This window comes from Varroa destructor, unplaced genomic scaffold (genome assembly GCF_002443255.2).
Source record: "Varroa destructor unplaced genomic scaffold, Vdes_3.0 BEIS01000003.1, whole genome shotgun sequence".
NCBI lineage: Eukaryota > Metazoa > Arthropoda > Arachnida > Mesostigmata > Varroidae > Varroa > Varroa destructor.
The window spans coordinates 42,746,705-42,772,116 of NW_019211456.1; the positions used below are offsets into that span (position 1 = coordinate 42,746,705).

The 25,412-nt window shown below is 39.7% G+C and overlaps 1 protein-coding gene across 5 annotated transcripts in view; it reads left to right on the forward strand.

Annotated features, from left to right (window-relative positions):
- Positions 1-25,412, forward strand: part of LOC111248223 (uncharacterized) — a 164,477-nt gene that overhangs the window by 103,857 nt on the left and 35,208 nt on the right. For 3 of the 5 annotated variants that reach the window (XM_086982297.1, XM_086982296.1, XM_086982298.1), the window contains exons 8-11: positions 14,261-14,421; positions 18,095-18,139; positions 21,317-21,375; positions 24,120-24,227. In XM_086982297.1, coding sequence (XP_086838423.1) covers positions 14,261-14,421; positions 18,095-18,139; positions 21,317-21,375; positions 24,120-24,227 — 373 coding nt within the window. The remainder of the gene's footprint in view (positions 1-14,260; positions 14,422-18,094; positions 18,140-21,316; positions 21,376-24,119; positions 24,228-25,412) is intronic. The other 2 variants (XM_022800162.2, XM_086982299.1) reach the window with 1 other exon arrangement.

Genomic DNA, 25,412 nt, shown 5'->3' on the forward strand with positions numbered 1-25,412 from the left:
TTCGAACAATGCTTGTTTTTGTATTGTTTGTTCGACGAGGTGCGAATAGAACGTGGTGAGTTTTCGTGAATTCGTAACTTCACTAAAGAACTGGGATCTAGCAGACGATGACGGAATAAAAATGACATACGCTCCAACGCATAGCGTCTCCGGCGACGTGATCGGCTGTTACCCTTTCCTTGCCAGTCGTTTTAGCGAACAAGCATTGATTCGTAGGACGTGTGAAACGCATTGTCACGCACGTTCAGATGGTAAAATAGAAATATAAACATTGTTGCGCGCATCCCGTCACTCTGCTGGGCTCAACACACGTTTGACGAAGTAAATCACTCGACTTCAGATCCCTTTACCCACTGCTTATGTGTGCCATTTTGTCGTGTGCATTTGTCGGCGCCGAGCCTCTGATTTATTCGATTATTGATTGTTTTAACTTTATTATATTCTATTGTTATTTGTTTATTGATAGAGTTTATTGGCAATCAAGATAATTTCGTTTCAGCCAACTATTGAATAGTCGTCGTAAATAATGTCTGCCTGTTCTATGCTCTTACTCATAGGCTCCGTCAAGTCTGGTCGAAAAACAGTACAGTACAGGAGCTGTCTAAATGAGTGCCACACGGAACCCTCAAAAAACAAAAAAAGTTGTGAGAACGAACGTAACGGATCATTAATTGAGCGTATGATCAGCACACTAAGCATCGCTGAATACTTGGCGCGTTATGGGAGGTTACAGGAAGAAACATCTGCTCCGCTGATAAACGGAAAGTCCACTTTGAAAAAAACTTCGAGAACTAACACCCGTCGAAACGGTTCTACCGTGAAAGCGTGGCGGGATGGATCGTAAAATCTCACTTTACCAAATTGAAGCTTGTCATGTGCACGTACAAACCTTAATCGATTCCGTCGTATCGCTAGATACGAACTTCGTTCTCATAGTTCTCACGCTTCCCCGAGGCGCAAGACAGTTTGTGATTTATGGTTAAGACGTGGATTCACGAAATACGGTCCTTTATCTCAGCTCATTCAACAGTACGTGGGTCGAGGAAGCATCTTGTGGCGAGCGTCAACATGAACGTCGTTACGAATATATATGCGCACATAGGTATGGCGAAGAAAATTCACGGTACGCACTGCTTGACCAAAGGGCGTTCCGATCAACTAAAAATCAAACTTGCAGTTTGTTTACCAACGCCAGCGTTCTCTTTGCGGTGCTGTCTCTTAGGCTTGTCGCTTCTATTGCAGTCACAGCTGTTACTTACGCGCCAGTGAATTAGCCAGGACGGCACATGTATAGCTATAAAGGATGTGGAGGGATTGCTTCCAAAGACGTTCTTGAGCCGCAGCTACAACGGCGATGCTGACGGGGATGATTCCACTTTTATGAATGCCACAGGAATTTATATCGCGCTTTCACTACTATTTACCTGGATTTGCCAAGTTAAGGTCCGCACGGAAGGACAGCGCGAGAGTAGAAATTCACGGTCCTGCAAAGACATTTCTGAAACTGCTGTTGTTGGTCCAGAAACAGTAGCAGTCACTTGGCGGTGATAAACTTTCTGTTTTCAATAGTATTTCTCTCAAAATCTCTAGCTACGCCGGAAACAGACAAATAGATGAACAAATATCTTGATGGAGTCTGGAGTGTCTGACAGCGACGCCGGACGTAGAACTCATGAACGGATCTCGTAAGTAAACTCAGTTGAAGAAACTAGGCCAGTTGCTAAGGCATGTCATCTCTATAATATAATAATATTCGTTATAGGTTTATTGGGTTTTTGATGTACTTTTACTGACAAACTGCAACTGCATAAATATGTTCCAGCTGCTAAATTCTAACAGATCTATGTTCAGGTCTTATTTTTAAGGGTTAGCCCTGGTTACATGGGATTTCAGGGTCTTCTTCAAAGGGCTCTAGCCCACGCGCAAGGCCAGGCTCATTAGCATAATTGGCTCGTATTATTCGATATTATATCATCGTCGCTTATTTAGGCCACCTCTGAGCAGTAGATCTTCTATCACAGGCTCTCTCAACTATTCCGAGCAGTAGGACGCGGTGAGCGTGCAATATGTCTCCTCATTGCTGTTCATATCCTTATCAGTAATAGTATTAGTAAAATTTAATCTCTTTTTGAGACCTCTGGCGATCTAAAAATTTCAAATAGTAGCTGGTGTTTTTCGTGCGCCGTTGCCTTACTTTTCAAAGAAAAATCTACGAACAGATTTAAAATCGCGTAGCGTCGTCTAGCTCTTCGCTCTCTTGTGCCAGCACGGTCAATAGAACAAAGAGCTTCCATTCTTATCTTACTTGCGATCTATCGGCCGCTCACACTCAGACCAAAAGTAGTCACATAAACACAACGATCTTCATGAACCGTGCATAGTTACAGATACTACATTTTACAGGTATGCAATATTGTCTATTTCAGTTACGTAACTTTAATCGGATTATATTATTCGATCATGTTGACTATATTATAGGGCATATATATTATAATTGTGAAGCTGTTTTGAGGTTTGATCGTAAGAAGCTTACCGATTTCAGCACTTTGAAAGACCTAGAAGATAAATAGGCCTTAGCTCCTTACAGTGCACAATATCTATAATCGGTATCGGTATATATCCTTTTTAAGGATATATACCGATGCCAATCGTACCTGTGTACTATTCCCGCACCTGCTAGACAGCATGCTATAACTTGAGGGGCGGTCGTCTTTGTACTTAGAAAATGTCTACTATACATTGTATGGTTATTGCATATTCATGTTAAGAGAAAAGCTAAATCCTAAAGAGGACACGGTTTATGAAACTATAACGGAAATCTTGAGTTCGTCCTTGTTTCCTTAATGCGTCGAAAATGATGAAGTTTTGTTGAAGCATTACTCATGACTGTTTTCTCCCGTCCTTTTATGTAATTCCTTTATGGAATATATCAGAAGCATTCGATTATAGAACGTCGACAAATTCTTTATTCAAAGAAGTCCGAAACATAATGTATACTGCAACAATTACAAAGTCCTAAATAATTCTAGGATCATCGTGTTGACTATTAAAAGCTTTTGACATCAGCTTTGGCCAGTGTCCTAAAACCGTCCTTTGTATCCTATTATTATCCCTAGTTGTTATAAATGTATGTATTTTAAGTGTTTGAGTGCTACCTTACTATACTAGACTGATTAAATAATTCGCTGTCAAAACTCCCTACTTCAAGGTCCTCTGACCAGCCGTTAATGTTTCAAGATTATTACATTGTAGAATTACATGAATCACCAATTCTTCCAGACACATTGTCTACTACATAGTTTACAAACAACCATTCGGTACAACCTAGGAGTTCCTTAACCACGCAGTTACAATTAAAGCTTAAATTCAGTATGTGCGCATGCGTATACCCGGGATTACATATTACAATTCATGGCATTGGAGGTAGACATTCAGTAAGCATGCCGCGCTGCTTATCAGATTTTAGTTAATCTGAGTTCCCAATCGTAATCTAAGCATAAACTATTGACCAGTTCTTATACGCCGAGCAATAGCTTTTTACCTATTACAATGACGACAATACTCGTGCGGCCTGCGGCATACTTATACACTTTTTCTGCTGTTTCAAATATTTGAAGCCATTGCATACTGGCTCTGAGACGTTTGTTAAGCCATTCGAAGACCCAGATTTAGTTTTGGGTTTGCCCCAAGCAGCCCAAGCCAGAAATTAGATACTCAAAAGATGATAAGCGCAAAACGAAAAAAAGAAGAAATTATTTCTTGAGTCTTCATCACTTCATTTTGCCTCGCCTTCACAGCCGTTTGCGCGTGCCCAAACCCAATCAACCTTCTGCTGTCTAAGTGAAGATGTAGAAAATCGACAAAACCTAAGGAAAATACGGGTATGGCCAGCGGCAGAAATTTGGGCAGGTGCGCGGCCGAACAGGTGAGCAGTCGTCCGGCAGGGAAAGTGACTAAAGGAACTCTGACGAACGTAAGAAAGTAAAGTAGAGGGGCCAGTTGTGGGCCAGACGAAGAAACTAGAAAGAACTTATTTACAAAACTATTTTGCTGCGTCGACATCCACTCCGACGAAAAAAGTATGTGCTCGAGGTGTCGGGAGAGGCATGATTCTCTGCTTTCCTCTGAAATGGAAAGCAAAGCAAAGCGGAATACTCAGTCTTATGTGAGGAGTCTAAGGGGATCGCATACCTCTCTGTGCGCGGAGCAATGGTACGGTGTGCATACTGCTTCAGGCAGAAAAGCAAGGCAAAAAAGGAGAATGAGAGAGCTAGCGATGCGCGTTGCTGCGACGGCTGCTAAGTCCTCAAGCGGGGTAGATCTATGTCGGGGCTTTGTACTTTACTGGGGCATAGCATGGCTCGTAGACTAACAGATGCAATTTTTCTGCAATATATCGCGGGTGCCAGCGGCATTTCGACCGTCGAGGCGACGTGGAACATGGCTCGCCGAACGAAAGCCGCTCCGAGAATAAATAGGCCACCGCCCGAAGCGGCAACAAAAAAGCCACTAGCAGCATTATCTGCAGAAGGCAACTTGCCAACATCATAAAAAAAAAAAGAGGCATTGAGCGTTGCACTGGGCGAGTGCAGTGTAAGCTTTGACCGTTTGCTGGGTAACGAAACACGCAAAATGATGGCGAGAAACGCCGCTCGACGTTGTTGTTTCGCATGATATTTATAAAGAGGGCTTAGATCAATAGCTGCTGATGTTGCCGATAATAAAAAAGTAAAGTGACTTTTAGTAAATAGACAAACTATGAATATTCTAGTTAGGCGCTAGCCAGTATGTGTCGCACGTAGGAGAGGCGCGCTAAAATGAAAAATAGAAATTTTCGAGCATTTTTACAGGTCGGCTCCCTTTATTCACGGGAAATGATTGATACACACTTGTTGTTGAGCGTTTGGCTAAGCACTTGGGACGTGAAACGACTCTAAAAATGCTGGAATAAACTGCAATGGAGCGCCAAACCTATAAAACCTGTCTCCTAACCACAACTAACTATGTGTATGTAAGCCACATATAGGTTAGAAGTATTCTATTTTTACTTAATCTGAGAAAAGATAAACATATCTTTCGAACTTGTATGGGCCTAGACATCTAAGTAGCAACAAAATGGATTCTTAGTTTACAATAACTACCTATTCTAGTATCTAATCTAATAACTACCCACTCTAGTTACGCTTCTAAATTTTGCTTTTGAGTAGACTACAAATAAAAAAAAATAGTTTCTATACAACATAAGCAAGATTATGTCGCAAAAGTTCAAATAAAAAGATCTGGGTCCCCATGTCTGCCCATTTATCTTTTTTTTTTTTTCTTTGTTACCATCATTGAGTAAACTGATTTTGTCTACACTAGAAAACTTCTGAAGATAGCCGAAGTTGAAAGAAAGGTGACGTGACGGACACTGGTTGCTGAATATGCTCATAAGAAGTTAATTCGATTTCTCGTTGAACTGCGCTTCCAATGCAGGCACAATTGGTAATACAGATTACATATATATATATATATATATATATATATATATATATATATATATATATATATATATAAAACCTGTCTTTCTTTCACAACCGCGGCATCATCGGCTAATTTTACCCGTAGCTCTAAATACCCAAAAACCATTTCCCATAATCTATTTTAGTCAACCCGTTTCATTTGGCCTCTGCTATGTACCTTCCCCTAAAGAGTCCACGCCCACCTAGTAGTAGCCGAATTCGACATTGGATTTCTTTCTGTATAACATTGCGCCTTCACTTTGAATTTAGCTGCAAAAAGCGTTTAGATGAGCTTTGCCGAAGCTTAAAGCTTCAACAACTCGGCTTATCGAAGCACCAGACGAATCCCCGCGTCTCAAAGTACAAAAGTACAGACAAAGAGTAGACAAAGAGCAAAAAAGCAGACAAAGAGTACCCCTCTCAAGCATGGACGGGTTAAACTTTTAACTTCTTTTCAGTACACTTATTATTACCGGTGACCAGCCAGGACCCCCCATTTGATACGCTCTTATTACTGACCCGAAAGTGCCGTCCCAAGGAAAAAAACTAATTTCGACACAACAGGAAGCTCGAATTCCGATTGGCGTTGACGTGAAGTGCACAAAACGTTTTTGAACTCTGTAGCTTTTGACGTTCTCATTAGACCAAGCTCAAACCTCAAGGTGTTAGGTTTTTCCGCCAAATGCTCTTGGATTACATAGATTAACACTGCGTATAAATGAACCAATGCTGCTGTAATAAAGTTACCAATGCGACAAACTTCGCCTTCCATTGTATCTTTGCTAGAAATACATAAAAATAGAGTTTTAGTAGGTTGCTTAATCAGCTGCGCTCACCTAGTCCACATAAAATTACAGAATGTTTACGAACGAATGTTTTGAAAACACTTCTCGGCAATCTGAGCTCTTTCTCCTGAAAGCGGGTTGCAAGCTCCCCTTTAATCTCAATGATGCATTGATCTACCGCCTGGCAGTGCTACTAGATCAGCGCGGCCCGCTGGGATTTCTCATGATTCGCTGTTTGTTCTTAGTCCTCAAGCTACTGTCCTTCGCCTATCCGACGCTGTAGCTCGTCGATTCGCTTCTTCATTTTGCTACTGTCAAATACGAGCTTATTTGCTTTGTTCGAATTTCGGGAGTACCCGCGAAATTTAAGCAGCGGCCGTAATAATGTTTATGGCTGGTTTGAAACGAGTGAAATTTCGCGAAATGCCATTACAGCTTCTGTTGGATTTGTAACGTGCTAGATCAATAAGGCAGTTTCCGTGATCTCACCTAAAATGCCCGAATGATGGTCCACAAATCAGGATATATATATATATAGTACACTCTACGCCGATATCTCGATGGCACAAGTGAAGTTTTCATACAATTTTGGACAAAAAAACTCAAAACATTAATACTCCTAGACAAAAATAAACAAAAATAGTTTTTCGCCATAATAATATCTACCAGGAAACTGAATGTATCGTGTGCAATCAATAAAACACGGTTGAAACTTCGATATTATATAAATTTAGCAGATCGAACGAAATCTTGCTGTGAATAACAGAAAGATTAACTTAAAGCATATTAATTTATAATAATTATTAATAATAATAATTTATTAACTAATGTACTTCTCGACATGTCACTTAAGCCTGCGCTACGTCTCTTCTTTCCGCCATCTTATCAATAGTTTACTCTCTTTCGGGGCGAAAATATCCTATAAAAAGAGAACAGCAAAATAGCCTGTTGCATTTTGAACATCCCATCCGGTTTGAACGCTTGGCCAGTACGGTAAGATGAAAAGTATTTGCGGCAACTGTAGCGTTAAGGGAGTAGGCCAATCCTTTTCGCACGCATCCCTCCTTCGAAGCAGCGGTTTTTATATAGACGATTGTTCAAGAAAGCAAACTGAGATGGCCGAAAACACCTTTATTAACTGTAGCAGCCCAACGGCTTTGTTTCTTAAAACTGTAACGAAAGGCCTTTTTGGCCTAAGCGGTTTTAGCCGCCTGCTCGATCCTCTGCCTCCATGCAAACACCGTCTTGATTATGTCCACTCCCATTCTATTCTTCCACCGTGTTAGCTTTATTATTTACAGTCATGGTTTGTCCTGTGACGACCTGCTTGCCTGGCGGTTTGGTTGTCTCAAAGAAGTCGATTTCCCCAGCGGGACTCCTGAGGTCTTAAACAGACTAGATATAGTGCCGATGGCGATCGCCACGTGCAGTTCTGCTTGAGGTGAACTAGCGGCACAGCACCAGCACACCTTGACAACTGATGACTTTAAGCTAAGAGACTCCATACCTCCATACCTCGACCTTTTCGCTAAATGTAAATAGGTATTCAAGTCACAGGTGGCAAACTACAGTCGAATATGACTGGACGACTCATACAAGTTCCACTTATATTTTGCTTTGGCAAGCGCACAATATACCGCTAGATGGCGCATGTGTCGATGAAATGACAGTTCATTATATGGTACTCGAGCCTACCATGCCAACGAGGCATAACCTTGAGGAAAACATCTATTAGCGGAAAATTCTTGAAATCAACCACACATACACATGTATATATGTGACGTACATGCACATGCTGTGTACGCCATGTCCCAAGTCAAACATTGCTGTTGTTGTATAATGCAATTTTAACCCGGTGCAAATCAGCACTTGCCAGTAGTTCGCTAATTCGGAACCGCCTTACATTTTTCGTCTATAAAACATTATGGTTATTTTTTATAAGGCCGTAGTAACGACATACTCGGTAAAATGCTGGTCTATCATTTAAAGCGTTGCAGATTCTTTTTATAGGGATCTACTGGTAAATGACTGATCGTGCAGTCAGTTATAGGCAATCTGATTTCGACGGCTTTTAAAGTCTGTTGAATTGTATGACAGTACATACAGAAGCCATGGAAGATGGGATGCAGATACGGGAAAAGTTACCCCATCCAGAAAGCAACTTGTTGGTAAATCATTTAAAAAGATTGCATTTATTGTACTTGCCCCTGTTATTTATCTGCAGCGTGAAAGTATTGCAATGCATAAAAATTGAAGCACAAGCACTTCAGTCTTGGCACTATCTGAGACAAGTTTCAATAAAGGTAGCGTACGCAGTTTCAGCATTATGCAACCTGCGAAATTCGAGTAAAGCAGCCACTGATGTTTTACGTGGAGTCGCTAAAATAGAACAAGAAACGGCGAACTAAACTACTCCATTGAAAGGACTAAATGTGTTTAAAATATATATTACTTACCTAGTTAAGAGCGTCGAGCTCGTTTCTAGTAGTCTATATTTGTTTATCGCCATAATTATATGGTCTAGTCTTCTAGATTTTTCTTATAGACTTTTCATCTTTCTTGTACCATTTTTCTAGCACCATTTCCTGCGCAGAGTTTGCACCATATGGTGCCTTTAGCTCCGCAGAATGGTTGTTTGTGAACGGCGTGGGGTTTGCATACGTTTATGAACGACATAATCGGTAGATTTGATATACAAGGTTGGCTGAGCTTTGTGGGACTGAACACTGACGTTTTTGTTCAACATTCGCCGGTCACTGCCATAGTCCAGCTTCAACTGTGGCCAACGGTGAAGAAAAACTCAAGTGTTTACATTCGTTAATATGCCCTCAGCTATTGTATTAACGATTTGTTCTTTGCGGTCCCTTCATGAGCGCCTAAAATGCAGGATGTGATAGTCAGTGGCCTTAAACCCAGAAAGACGTAAGAAGGTCTAAAATACGTAGCACGCCTGTCGTGCAGTGTACGACACCGTCTAAACACAGCATCTCGGAATAACCGCTTTTAAAGGAGAATTCGATTTTCGCTGCCTTTTCACCCGCTTTATGTAAACAGTGTCTACATCGGCGATTAGGTGAAGCGGAAATATTTTAGACAAGTTGATACATAGAAGACAGATGACCCATATGATTCTTATCAAGAAAGCCATGATGAAACAAAGGGCTTCGTAGTTTTTTTGGAGAAGCAACGAGTGGGTATCATCTGCCAAAGGAAATAGGCATTAATTCTCTATATAACGAAACAATTGAATATCAAGCACTGAATAAAAAAAGTCAATTTTTATATTTGAGGCCGTGTTTTTAAGTATCACCTACGCTACCTACCGGTGACGATTAAGCAAAAACTGTTCTTCTGGCATTTTCTGCTCGAAGACCATTGCCATTTCGCAGAAATGACACCGTCTAGAGAGCTCGTTTTCTTCATAATGGTATATGGTCATTTCTATGTAGGCTTATTCAATAACAAGTCATCTTTAAGCACGTTCAACACAAATTATGGTTCGATGCCTCAAATAATTTTTCGCTCAAACGCTTGTCATACGTTAGTTACGAACGCTGGCTTTCAGGCAGTGCTAGTTTGGTGCGCCGTTGTCGCGTTAACTTGCCAAATAAACAGAGCGCCTGGTACTTATCTTTAAATGCGTCAGCTTATCTCTTCAGGAAGTTTCTTGATTTCTCTGCTAGCGGCAAGAAGTAGGCAAGAAGAAAGGTATTTCAGCTTGTCCCCGTTCGCAATAACCGGTGCCTCTATAGTCGTTCAACCAATTATAGCGTTCGTTTGAAAAACTCTACAGCAGATCAGCTCCCCCCTATTGGATATATCGGGAAGCAGCAACTATTCGCTGGCCCAAAATAAGTAACATTATTTGATCTGAAAGAACTACATTTAGCTTCTGCACAACTTCGAAGTCCATGCCCCGCCAGAGCTTGGTGCCTTTGGTTCTAGCTGCAAATTGGCCCAGTTTGCGTAGGGATTCGGATCCACGAGTTCTTCTCGATCTGGCAAACAGGCCGGCCAGAGGAGAGCGCAAATAAACTGGGAAAAGGGCTAATACATGACTCTCCAGGGGCATATTGACTTTGACGACTTCCTAGCCAAACATGACCATTGCATACAGTACGCCTTGATGATAGCAATGATCTTGTTGCAACGGCTATTGCAGCTGCTGCTGTTGTTGATTGCGATGAAAGCATCATTAGCGACGGTTGATCTCTAAACAGCGGTTTATTTCAGTGACTATGCCGCCTGGTGACTGCACCCCTTTATAAATAAAAAATTGTGTGAACCGATGGAAAAATTGTATATATTAACGATACTGACTTGTTGCCTAAGAAAACGCTTTGTAAAGATCAAGCTGGCAGCAGTGTAACATCAGTACGCCTGGGTCTGCATCGTGCCAATCGTAGACGATCGATTAATCCAACAGTAAATTCAACAATATTTATTACTTGTACTCTGCAGACACATGTGACCTTATAGAACTAAATGTAACTTGCTCAAATTTACTATTTGTTCACTACACGGTTTTTCGTTGTTTATTTTGCTTTGGGCTTTCTCTATAGAGTTAAGCTTGCCCCTAATGGCAACGTGTACGAGGTGCTACCTAACCACGTAATGATGCCGTAGTTGAACGCGCACCTAAGCGTACGACAATACAATAACTTTTTCTATATCGATGCGCGACGCGAGGATCGGTGTTTGTATAGTAAAGTATAGGTTAGGATCCCGCTTCATCGAATTTGGCCTAAAAAGGTTCATGTGAAAGGGGATGTACGTGTGTGCACATATGTCCCTATTACTGCGTGGCTTTGATACATACATCGTCTAATATAATAACAAGCAACTATAAGAGACCACATGAAGGATCACTATAGTACGTCAGGCACAGTTAAATTGATAAAAAAAAAAAAAAGAAGAACGTGCCTTTGTGTCTTGAATATCTACGTCGTTTCCGCAGCCATCGCATATGACTGATAGATGAGATACATCGCAAGCAGGCGGGATATTGGCCGTTGCGTGGGTAGCACCTGTGTTGTCAAATAGCAATCAAGCTCTATTGCCCGGAGCGATCAGGATGGTGGGCAATGGCGTTACGATGCATGGGATACAGGCCGTCTGCTCACCTCTAGAGGGGTTATGAATAGACGATAGCTGTCATAGCATTAGAAGCGACTTACAAGCTGCCAGGTTGGGCTAGAGGTAGAAGAGGCCGCTTAGCGATTGCCAGTATGCAAGTGGTCTATATTGGTCAACAAATCTAGCGCGTAGACAAGAACAGGCGCAAAGGGAAACCTTATGTCTACAAAACTAGAGGTTTCCAATACAGCGATGTAAGCATGAGCCTGTGACTTTCGTAAATCGCTTCTATTATTAGCCTTTGGTATAGCTATTTACTGGGTTTCAGGAGTCCATTGACTAATGCTAGCTAATTTAATACATTTCCAGTGAAATAAATTGATTTTCGGTAAATAGTTTTTAGCCTGAATCATCAAGTAATATCAATCATATATGATTACGTTGGTGAAAACTGGTCGGCATGTTCTTCCCTACTATCTAATCTCCGTAGTACTAGATGCATATAATTCAAAGACCAAGGCAAGGTTCGTGAAAAGCTTTAAAATAAGGTTAAAGAATAGTAAATAATTTTGTCTCAAAATTACTGCTGATTCATATGTTATTGAAAACAATCCCTGTATGAATGTTTTCATTACTTAGTGTTTAATCGAGATATATTTCCAAATCTGACAGTTGGCCCTCGGTTTCATGAGCGGTTTATCAGCAATGGCCGAAGTTTTCTTTCTTAAATAATAAACAAATTCTCCGTCCGTAATAAGTATTTAGGAGTCTTTCGCCGTTCGCGGTGTTCTAGCGAAGATGAATGCAAGGACGCATTGTAGCTTTTCTCTTAATATTTGTGGCCTTGTGTTATCTACTGCGTGGCAACGATGAATTGGCTTAAAGGCTTGCGGCATTTGCCGCTTGAGATTCATCTGCGTCCTAAGTATGATCGGATGGGAATCAAAATGCGGGAGAGGCATGTAAGTGACTAAGTATGTAAGTAACAGAGCCCTCTCTCTCTATACGTTCACCCAACTAAATAACAAACTACTCTTCTTCCCAACTGAGCTTTGAACGTGAGAATTAGCAGAAGCCAGAAGTGAGAACTGAGCCAAGCCATAGAAAATGGCAGTCTCATAATCCTTTGCATAGATTGAAAACGGGTATCGTAGTTACAAGCTTCGCGATTAATGTAGGCTATAGGGGGCAATAGAGAACAAGAAATTATGATGTTTCCGAATCGTTCCAGATGTTGTCACCGCAAGCGGAGACTGCCAAGTAATTAAGGCTTTGTGTAGGTATGTATATTTATGTACATACAAGGGGCTGGGTGCGTTCGGCATAGAATTAAGACTTTTGTTTTGTGGGGAAGCGGGGAGGGGGTATTTAAGACTGAACGTACGCCAGAAAAAAACGGATGGAATGCGCCACAAAACAATTTCGTGCTTCAAAATTTGTGAATCAATAACCTGGTGCTATGTTAACCAGAACGGTAATAATTTTCACAGTCTATGACAAGAAATTTCGAAGAAGTTATACATTTAATATAGACGATATCTTTCCGATCCTACCAAGCGCATAGCATCACTTTTTCGGCACCGGTGTGGGTTTTATCAGAGACTATGATGGACATTTTTTCTTCTTGTTTATACATAATGGCTGTATGTGACCTACTTGTTACCGCCCCGATCAACCACTTTAAAAATGTCTCGATTTCATTGCGTTTCTGTAACGTTTCGATCGAGCAAATTCTTTTGCGTCGGCATTTAAACATAGAGCTTCATTCATAGCCAGCCTTCCCAAATAGTTTGAAAGCGTTTGGGACTGGATGTTTAATCCTTTGCCGACGGTTGCCCTATTTCCGGGGAGTCTCATCAATTTTTCCTAGAATTGCTCGCCCACAACGAGCAGCACCCTTCACAAGAAAAAAAATTCCAGAACTAAAGCGACAGGATCATTTTTGCGGACAAGGCATCTTGACTGTGGACAGCATACACTTTTGTATGGGCCTGGTATCTGAAAATTTGTACCTTTTTTCGTAATAAAATTGTAAACTAAAACGAAGACCTGCAGAAATTTCGCGTATCTTTGAAACATTCTATTTTATGTTTGAATATATTTCAACAATTTTCTGCAGAATTTCAGCTTTAAAATAACACCGCATCGACGATGCGGCTCATATGCGCCTAATGTATGTGACTGAACGGGCATCTAGTTAGAAAAATAGCTAATCATTTTTAGACTATTCAGTATGTATGTATCTATACATATAACACTACGGTAACGAATATCTGTATCTGCTTATGTAATCTGACAGATTATTAATGGGAGCTACTGCTGACAAGCCTTGACCTAATAAAATGAAAGCCTCAGAAAGGACGCGTATTTCGCGCCTTAATTACGTGTTTTAATTTGGCCTAAATAGTTTTTTTTTTTGATTAAGAAAAATCATAATTGGAAAGCATACTTCGCGGAAGGTTCCCCTCTCTTATATCAAACCAAAGATCAATATTCGGATTACTTTTTAGAGATACATGGGTTTCGTGAGCCCAAAAAACTAATATGTAGGGAATATTTTCTTTAAATAAAAATAGAAAAGGAGACTCTTTCAAGGAATTTAAGTCACAAAGCGTACAGCTAAATTAAGCAGGAATAGTTTCCTTTAAACAAAAAAATATGTCTCGGAATATAAAACAGATTTTAATAAACCAAATATACATTTGTTAGATGATGATATGGGAGGTTCCGCGATCATTGCCTGTAGAATTGCCAATTTATCAACGTAAACTCGTGATTTATTCTAGAAAACACGCACGTTTCCTGCGGTGTAAATCTACGTATCCAGCTAATTATGTTGCGCAATCGACGCGGTGTTTTTCTTTCTTTTTATATCTGCTTGGCTGTATTGTCTTACAGAAACGAAGACCCCATTGAGCGGCGCCGCAGCTCGAGCGGTCCGGTGGAAGCTTGTGGCGCCTGCGAAGGCGGTCCAGGTGGATCAAGCCCCTCAGGAGACCTTCTTGTATACTCGAAAGTTCTGACCCAACGAAGCAATATCATTACGCAAGCACAGCAAGGTTAGTATCCATGAAATATTTTAGCAGAATTGAATTTCATTCTTTTTTGTTATATACGAGTTACAAGCCTATGTTAGATAAGAGGCCATTGCGAAAATATATATATATATATTGATGAAAGTTCTTATGTATTGTTTACCTTATTAGATCTGTGTAGATATAGATGTGAATACAATGAATCAAATGAAAAATGGAAATATTCCAAACGTCCCTGCGTTGTCAGTCCAATAGCTTTTAATGTTTGTTCCAAATCACACGATACATCGCATATACAACTTGAAGTGTTAAAGAATAAGCATTTGTAGAAGTCTCAGAATGCGCTCCCAGCGCCCTCGCTGCATCCACAGAATCACAGAATGCAGAAAAAAAAAAGTGGTCGTACCGGTGTTTTACCTATTTAGCTTTACTTTTCAACGAATTACCGTTCCCTCGTGAAGTGTGGCCGCATGGAATTTCGCAGCTACTGGGCTCCTTTATTTGATCACTGTATCTTTTGCTGCTCATGAACGCGAACCACTCAAAGTCTATTCCTGGGCTTTTTTGAATTAAGAGTTTTTATTTTGATATTACCCTCATGTTGCTATTGTGCACCTTGCTTCCCCTGCAAAATCCTGTCAAATGCAATTTCGTATACATAGTAGTGCCACAACAATGCTCTTTGGTTGTTTGGGAAAGATTTCTGTTTGCTCTTTTATTACTTGAGTTAAAGCAGCCCAAACTTAGACGCGCACGCTGAGTCTGTGCTTTCAATCGGGGTTTGTGAAGAAAATCGTAAAAAAGGCGAAACTACGTTTCAATGAACCACTGATAGGATTACACCGAAACCTCTCTACTAGAAGCAATTGCGTTTCGAAACTATTCATGTTACGTGCCATATGGCGCCGTAAAGAAACTGGGAAATCATATTTAAAAGGTATAGTATTTTTCTAATCCAAAGAAATCGGTTTACTACGTTCGCAAATCTTTTGCAAATCCTGCAAGTCTGATTCGTAGTATCTGTTGCATGTTATGCTATATGCTACAAGTAAAGCCGAGCGGACACGTTTGCCTAGCAAAAAAATCACTATCTAGAAACCTGTGTTTGAGAGCCGTCAAAGTACCGTGAGAGGAAACATGTCCGTTAAACGTAGTGTTAAGCTTGTATGGTTTCCCTACATGAGAAGTCCGTGTTTTTGTGAAGTAAATAAATCATGCTATGACCGCCTCGCAAACATGTCCGGGGGGGGGGGGGGGGATTGATACACTTGACGCTTTGTTATGACATGGTTCGTATATGCATAACTACAAACATCAAAGAATATTCGGAATTGGTCACGTCACTTGTAATACACAGGACAACATAACGATAGTACTGGGTTACAGGCCAACTAAAGGTAGGACTAACCTAGGCCACTTCCTGCGCCATTACACATCACCCCTTTTTAGTAGAGAACTGTCACCATTAAGCGATATTAGACAGGTATTTAAAATACGTGAAATTTAATTAATCTAAACATATGATTATAGAATATCAACCTGGCAATAAGTAGGGAATTTTAAGTTACCGGAAAAAAATTAATTGCAGTAGAGAGAGAGAGAGAGAGTATCCAGGTGTAGGAGTAGCATAACTTTATACCCTCATCATGGGTAATATCAGTGCTTCAATATTTTTTGCTTGCCTTCTAATGAGGTCAATCCATTCTCACCGCGAACTTTCGTAATTTCTGCAATCGATCTTTGGCATGTAAGTGAATGACATAATGAGTTACATATTGCAACGAATAAGGTCCTATATATGTATATATATATACAGTGTAACAATCGTGACATACAGTTCTTAGAAGCGAGAATTCTTATTATCAGCTTTTCTAGAACGTTTCCGTATAAGTAAGAAATAAATAAACAGCTGCACCACTCGATATAAGTACTGTTATAGCATAAAACGCTTGAGAGCTCAGGATTGCGTCATCTGCTATTGCGTTTTCCACAAATATTTTCCTGTGGCGTTGAAAACTCGAGTTTCAGAACAAATAAAATAACGTTAGCGGAAATTCGGACAGACCTGACACCATTCGACAGGTATTTGCAGATCGGTTACGATAGGCCGTAACAGATCCGAACGCATTCAACCAAAACTAAAATGGCCCGTTGGATTTTGTAAGCTATTGAAGTGGTGCCTGTCATACATAAAACTGGGGGAGAAACGGCAATTAAACACACTATTTCAACACGTAATTCTCTTACAAGGCACAACTTTGCAATGAATATGACTGCCAGAACGAGATCACCACCATATTTATATCTGCTTGTGTGATAACTTTGTAGTACGGGCAGAACGTCTTCAGCAGTAGGAATGCTCAGAACTTCTGTAGCAATGGCAGTAAGATGACCATGACAGATTGATACTTCCGGGCACCGGATATGTATATAGAAGAAAAGCAGAATAGCAAAAGTGGCAAAGACGACGTCAAATGGTCTGAGGCTTCCGCCTGTTTAATTAGTCGGCCAGACATCGTTTTGACCTTCCGTCTAAGCAAGATGGCCACTTGTAGTCGCCCTTAGTTGAAGCAGTAGCCACCAGTCTAGAAGCCGAACAGCGATTCAACGAATGATTGAATGAGGTTGCTGCGTGATCCATGAACTATCAGTCTTAATAATATGCCTTTATATGCTTAATATGGTTTCATTGGTGAAACCTCAGTATGTGCCATTGAGCTGTATGTTTGCCTAAGTTGCAATGACTACCCGCCCAGCTTCTCGGTTTCATTTGAATTTGATAGCTGCACGTTAAGATGTTGATATTTTTTCGAGAGCTTCTATCTTTCCTTGGTGTGGGGACAGGTGTCGAAACTGCCCCTCGTCTGTTTCGACTCGTAAAGCTTATTATGGCTGCTCTTCGCCTTGTTAGCTTATTCATCGCTTCTTCCGCTGCTGTAATGTCATGGCAGCCTGAAGTTGAAGCTGTTTGTAGGTTGGGTAATAATCACATCACGTGCCAACTCCCATGGCTGTCTTCCTGAACATTTTGACATGGATGTTGCCGACGATCTCCATATATATATATATATATATATATGTATGTATGTGGAAATATATACACATGACTGTAATATGAAGTAAGAACAAAAGCAGCCATGTAAAAAAGGAAAATAGTTTCTTAAAGAGCTAGGCGACACTGGACCCAAACTTATATGAAGTGCTTCTTAAAAGTGCTAGTAGAGATGGCGAATAATCTTCAAAGGCCAATGTCGTTTCTTAAAACACGCGGAGCATTTACCTAATGTACTGATAAAAACTATATCTACCAATATGGATGTTACGATGTTAATCTCCTTCGCTATATGCGGAGATATATATGATATTTTAGAACTTGGCGAAGTGCCAAAAAACAGGGTGACGGAATGGCACAGGCTTAGGCACTAACTATACTAAATTTATGTCTTTGACCATTAAATATGTTGAGCAATATTAAGTAAATAAGATTTAAAATAATATGTGTAGTTATGTATTTTAACAGAAATTGACTTCTGACGCTGCACGTGTTGCTTATCACGGCTTCTATGTTTTGAGCAGAATTCGTCTGCTGCACAGATACGTTCTGCATCATGTAAAGTAAACACATATATATATATACATATGGAGTTAGATGTTCAGTAAGTAATCGACGTTTTGTGTTGTGTTGTTTCTGTTGTAGAGGTAGATGGCTCGACTCAATCCCTGATGGCTGTCGCCAGTGAAGGTAAGAAAACTGAACTCGGAATATTAGATTGAACATTACAATGATGATTTCGATTGCTGCATTAAACAAATTACCTGAATACTATCTATATCTTTTTCATGCTTATCGTCAATCACTTCTTTCCCTCGGTTTCGTTCGTAAGTCCTGTCTGCATATTTATTAGTTATCAATCTCATGGTATACGTCTAACATATGTTCAGGCACGGTGATATTTTTCATTTTTTTTATATCGTTTGCGTTTTTTCTCTGTTATATACATGCTTCAACGAATCGCACATACATTACTGTTACTTTCACATTTACAAGTTGTGTTTAGTTGACAGTATGTTGAACTGAAATAGAAATAACATACCGAATACCAAACATTTAGCTTTCAAACGACGCTCCTGCTAGAATGCTACTTCACGTAAAAGCAAAACGCCTGCTCAGCTGAGACGCGTTCGCTTTCTCCCCCTGAATTTACATATTACGTCATGGTGAGTTTTGAGAAAACTCTGTAAGCTGCCCTGGAAGTACACACCCAGAGTGATTTCAAGCTTCATTAATTCTATTTGGATATATCATATCTGTTACTAACAAAAATGCTAGAAGGATAATATTTCTGTCTACAAATAGTTATTGTTACCTACTGAAGTATATCAAGCATTTCGGATGTGAACAAACAATTTTTTCTATTGAAAACCGCCCTCTTTTCCTCTGGTGTCGGAAAATAATAGAATATTATTTTCTAAATTGTTTGTTTTTTTCATGACAGAATGCGTAACAAGTATAGGTTTCTTGAGCTGTAGCAGATGTGAGATATTTATTGCTGACTAAAATATCAATGGCAAGATTCTTTGAGTGTGATAACTTGGAGTTTACTAGGGGGGAGGCAAAATTTAGGCACTTGTTTGATCAAGGAATGCTTGGCAGAAACAAACTCGAGATTCTTCAAATTTCAGTACTTTATTTTGAGTAAAATGTTAGCCCGCTTTAGACCAATTTTTCAAATAGTTGCGTTCGATTTAGGCTTAAGTACAAGTTTCATAGGTTGACCTACATCTTGTATTTGATAGCTTGTAGCGCACACGTAAAACGGTAGGTATGATCAAGGATTTCATACCCTAATTTTCCCTACGACAGAGGATTAGGAAGCAGTAAATTACAAAATTCGTTTCTGTCGTTTACTGTCGGTTCGTCGATGCTATGAACCGCTGTAGAGTGTTTCAGCTCCTGTACAATAACATTAGGTCCCTTATCTTCTGACAGCTTCGAAAGTTATCTCGTATTTGCGCTTTCTGCTAAAACCTTAGGTCTACCTAGCTGGCAGTTAATTTTTTTGCAAGTAGGGCATTTGATGGGCTTTACTTGTTTTCGCCCTCATAGATTCGTTTCAACATTGCCTCACTACGGCTTATACGGGTGACAGCGATGAAAACCCACATTGACAGTGACGAACTATTGGCAGTGACAGATAACTCAGCCCCTTGTTTCGGATGACCTAGAACTTTGGTAACTTCGTTAGATTTCACTGTAATAGCAGTAAATGTATTAATAGAGAAGGTTAGGCTATACTTTGAATTTTTTCATCGCAAGCCAATGAAAGAAGCTTTGTATATGAAGAGCCAGATTTTTGTCGCAGACGAGAATTGATTCTACCCGATTTCGGTCGATGTAAGTTAAAAAACCGTAAAAATTAGAAAATCGGCAACAGAGAACGTTCATGGAACATGAATTATAAATGTTAAGAAATTACTTGGTTATATTTGTCCACTGTAACACGTAACGCATTTTTACAATTCTGTGTTCATTCAATGGCTGCATTAGCTGAAGCTCTGCGTATAATGAACCAGTGTTTTTTTGTACTCGAGATAGACATTGGTAATTTCATATATTTCATTTACGAAATATAATAAAGCAAGATAAAACACAATAAATGTTTTTTCTTTTTCATTTACCTATGCGATAGCTCTCTGTTCACAAATGGGCAACCCAAGTTAAAAACCTGGGCTACAAAAGGAGAAATCTGAAATAAGAATAGTGCATGAAAAAATATGTTCGTAACATGGTTAACCTGATATGTCACTGTCGACAATCTGTTGAGACCTCTTTCATTTACTGAAGGGATCTTCCTTAGAGATGACGCGAATGCTTTCAGGAACGGGTGTCGCATTCGGCGGGCTGCTAGGTTGCAGGAAAAGCGGATAAAACTCCAGAGTGTTCCTGTTCAGTGCATCTTTGCTATGTTTGGTAATTTCATCTTCTTAAGAGGCTTCTTACCTTTAAACAGTGAGTCGTGCCAAACATGGAACCACGTTCTGTAGCATCTCATGATATTGTGGACCCTTTAGGCTGGCATCCTCGACCGTTCGTGACGGCGCCTTATAGATTCGTCACCTCAACCGTCTTGTATGACACTTCACAATGACAATGGGTTATACGTTTTTTGAAATTCAAATCCAGCTTCGCCTTCTATGGCAGTCTACATACCAATGTGTCACGAAATAATCAGACATGACCAAAAATCAGAAAAAAGCAACGCGAGTTGGTACTCCACTTGACTGATTTTGTGCGAGACTATCGAATTCGGTACAAGGGCACGATGTTCTTATGTAACATCAAACCGTTTAGGTCTTCTTAAGAATATCGGAGAATGTTCGAGATGTTGTATATGTTAGCGGAAATTCGGCCTAGCGATATTACATATGAGAACGGATATATTTCACGGCATGTTAGAAGCTTCCGTTATTCAGTCTTCTTTAGTGACCTTATGATAGGGAGGAGACACTGGCTAGGTATATGGAGGTCAATTATACCCCAATGTTCGCCAGTGCTGCTAATCGCATATTGCGAATATATTAAGAACATTTACTGGGGTATGCAAAGACATTTTTTATTTGCAGTATACGGGTTTCTCAAATAAAACATTATCAAACTAGCATCTAGGACTCAAGCTTGTTTCTTTCTTCATATCGTTATATTATTCCATATCGCTACTCGATTTATATATATATACTCCAATAACTGACTATAACCTCTACTTAAAAAGCTGTGTGCCTATCTAACGAGATTCGAGCAAGTACTGTCTACTAATGCAGTCAGAAACATATTCGTCCGATGCAAATGGTCTATTTTTTAGCCTTTTTTTCTGTAGACTAATTGGATACTTATTTTTCTACACTGTTTTCTTGTTTTCAGAATCTGGCCGCAAGGGGCGTAACTCTTGGTCCCTTCTACGAATCGTAAGTTTGATATTGGTACGGACATTTTGACTCTCAATTTAGCTGTGCTTCGTGGTCGCGTGCCTATCCGTCTCCTACCTGACTCTATCTCTTCCTCGGACCCTCCGTTGCGATATAACATTCTGTCTTAGTTCTCTGCCTGTATTTACGCAGGTTTGACATTCACAAAATAAAAGCGCTAAACTAGCTACATTCGAAATATTTATGAATTCTTTTGAATTCGATAATTCAAAAATTGGTACTTTCGTAAAATTAGAAGCGCGTTTTAGACTTCAATATGAACAATCTTTTGACGGGCCCTTTGAATACGCCATTTAATGGATGGACGGTACAAAGTCAATGTTTTTCATACGAGTTCCTCTTCCGTGTCGGGGAACGGTCCGTATTTATTTCGCAAGCTATCGTTCACTTTATTCAAATTAGGCATATATGTAAACAAAGTACTAACTTTAATTGGACAACTTTATTTCACCGGTGGAAAACCAAACAGGCGGAAACATTGTCAGCGCTTTCCCACGCTGACGGAATCCGAAAAAATACGGTGAGAACATAAGGGACCTAAAACATGTACCCCTTCGCGCGAGTTAGTGCGCCACTCCGCCAGCGTGAGTGCCGCCTGTATATTTCAGTCAATGACTGCTGATGTTTAATTTCTTAATCGCTATCACCAATTTGAAATTCGTTAATACAAGATAGTAGTTTTTTTTTGTCTCCTCATCCTTCGGTTTTCAAGTATTGTGCAAACTGTGTATCACAAACGATCTCGTTTTTAAATGTGTCCTCTAAACCTGAAAAAAGGTTAAAGCACGTTTAGTTAGTACAACTAAAATGCTGAGCGGCCGTTCACGCCCTGCGGTTACCGTCTGAAAACTGTCGATCCTACTTAATGTGGGCCTATCCTCTTTTCACACGCTAACACATGACAACTACAGAAAATCGTTCAAGCATTCGCTTATGGATCGTAACGTTCTCGCGTATTGTGGCATACAATCGTAGGCTGTTTACTAACACCGACGGTTGTATGAGCGACATTAACAGTTAGGCTAAATTTGTTGGGAAATCGTCAAGCTGTTTCAACAAAGGCTTGTGACTATTATCTAATGCCGATCATAAAGTTCTTCAAATCCTTTGAACTCGCACTAGTTTGAAGTACTGGAATTTTAAAGCATGGCGAGGTGTATGGAGTGTTTCCATCATTTTCATAGCAACGTGCCACCCCAACAAGCGGAATCAATTAAGCGTGGGGAAAAGGCAGCAAGGCTTCGGCGATACCATCAGCAGACGATAGTCAGCTAGCATAGAATCGCAATTATTATCGAGTGTTCCTTTACACTCATGGGTATTGTATCTGTACATAATTTTAGTTCAAAGCATGCCCGGCGCGCTAATCATTTCCGTAGAAAACTTCTTTTCTCTACGAAAAAAGCAAGGCAGTATTTAGTAGCTGCGTGTACCGACAGTGCTTAAATTGTATTAGTAAAGCAATCGTCGAGGCGACCATTTCCCGAATCTGACCAGATAAAGTATTTTACAGATAGTTCCAGTTGAAGGATTGCATTGAGCAGTCGTGAAGTCGAGCTCACGCTCCGTTAAATGTATTTCTATTAATTATATGTAAATGGTTGTGGAGCCGCACAAGCATCGCGGTCATATCGGTGAAATTTCTGTTATTTGCAGTTTTAAAATGATGATTTTACGATGAGATCCCTTTTTAACATTTCCGAGTAGATTTTATGTTTGGAATAACTTTATCATGTTTGCCTCATTCTATTCAGCTGTACTTTCCACATACCTTCAAGCGCACGCTATTTAGATACTATATAATTGATGTTGCTTCGAGTGAAGGATATTTAACGAAGATAAACAATACCAGCCAATATGCATTATCCATTGCGCCCTCTGGTGCACCTTCAATGAAACGTTTGTGCATGAACAAAATGAAATCTGTATCTCTGAACAAGGAAAATAATTTTTGTGATAAGGACAATTTTTTCGTATTTTGTGTGCGTTTCTCTAACTGGCTTAATCGTAGCTTCTTAATAACTTGTTATTTTTGCCACTTTTTTGTTTTGATGGCATTGCTTAGTTGAGAAATTGCGTTTATGAAAGCGTAAAAAATAAAAAAAACTTACCTATATACGTCGTTACTTACGAAAAAAAATTAAATACGTTCTCATATGATTATATATATAAATATATATATATATATATATATATATATATATATATATATATATTTGCACACTAAACGATGTTCATCGGGCAGCCGGTTTTTAGTTATTTAAGCAGTTTGATTTTACCATAATAATTTTTTTCGTAACTTAATTGCTACTCACAACCTCATTTATATAACTCAAAATGGATGTGAGAACGTTAGCTGTTCCTCTTAATTTTCGGGAACTTGCGTCATTACCTTCTAAATGCCACATTTTAGATTGAAATGATATTGACCCCGATTTTCTACGAGTTCATCTACGATGACCGACATGACTGGGTACTGAAGTTTTCTGTTTAACTTCTTGAACTTGAAAGTACATTACACGAAAATATAGTGTGTCGATTGCACGTGGTATTAATTTTACTGGTCCACTAGTGTGTAGAAAATTTATCATTTGGACAATCTGTGTATATATCGAGCATATTTATGTATTTAGAAGCTATTCAGCATATTATCGTAATAGATTTCTATGTACATCGCTAAATTGTGACGTGACGTGACGTGTCGTGTCGTGTCGTATTAAATTGACATATGTCTTTAGTTTGATCGCAACCATCGTGGAAAATCGGACTCAATCACGGGATTGGAGGAAGTTCTTGCGCAGCTTCGTCCGTCTGAATTCGATGATGAACAATTATCACGCTATAAGGTGAGTATATATTGTTTGTATGTTTCCTCTATAATATAATACATGTGTACGTGAAATTTCGCCTTTACACATACGTAACTGTTCTACAGCTGCCTACAAATGCAATTGCTCCTAAATAAAAGTCACGAATGTTTTGCTTTCGTACTTATTCGATAAGTACAAATTCACATTTTCGATATCATAACAGCTATACTATAATAATATTAGAGCCCGTAAACTCTACGCCAGAGAAGAATTACATGGGGCTTCAGATTCTGCAGCAAAAAATTTGAAAAAATGTTATGATGTAATGTCATAAACCATTGTGATATTGATTTATTGTAAGGCGACACTGGTAAACGAGCCACATGTTATGTAGAAAGTGGCAGATAAATAAGATTTTGTCATAGGATGGATAAGCAACATTTGTCATGAGACGTAACGGGAGTGGCCCATTTACTGCTCGTTTCGACCCGGGTTGCTGTATCCAAACAAGATTATGGTTCGACAGTAACGCGGCATTAACTAAGCGTGAGAGTTTCCGCCGCAAGAAAGTTACGGCGGGCACAAAGCCACAACTGTTTGACTATCTGATCATTGATCTATTTTCAACGATCTGCTATGTATGAGCATATCTTTCCTAGAAATGACGTCAGCGTATTTTAAAACAAATCTGTGTTTATCTTGGCTCGTGCTTCTATTTGTATCGAATCAACTGGGCTTTAGTTCATCCAAGTAAAACGTTATGACACGGGGCCATTTTGCGGGTAGTTTGCGCACAACCTTGAGCGTCTTCTCGATATTTCGGGAGATACCTGCGCTGGTACCTGAATCTTCGCAGGGCCTCTTAACAACATATTTCTCCAATATGTTGTAGCAATAGAAAATGCTATCCCTTCAAGACCTGTTCTCTTGATAGCTGTTGGCTTTTTAACTACAGATAATTTCTTCGAATCAGTCTTAAAACCAAATATAGCTTATAATTCAGTATACGATAGGGTAATATCTATAATAACATACTTTCTTGTCTGTGACGGAGCAGTTCGTATGCGCCTTGGCGAAGGTTTGTGCCACGGACCTAAGTAAACGAGAACGATAATAAAAACAACTGTTAATTTCTCTCTTTTATATCGGTGTATAGATAAACATGGGAATACCTCGGATAATAAACGTTTTGCATAAGGACGATTGTTTCGTAAACGATAT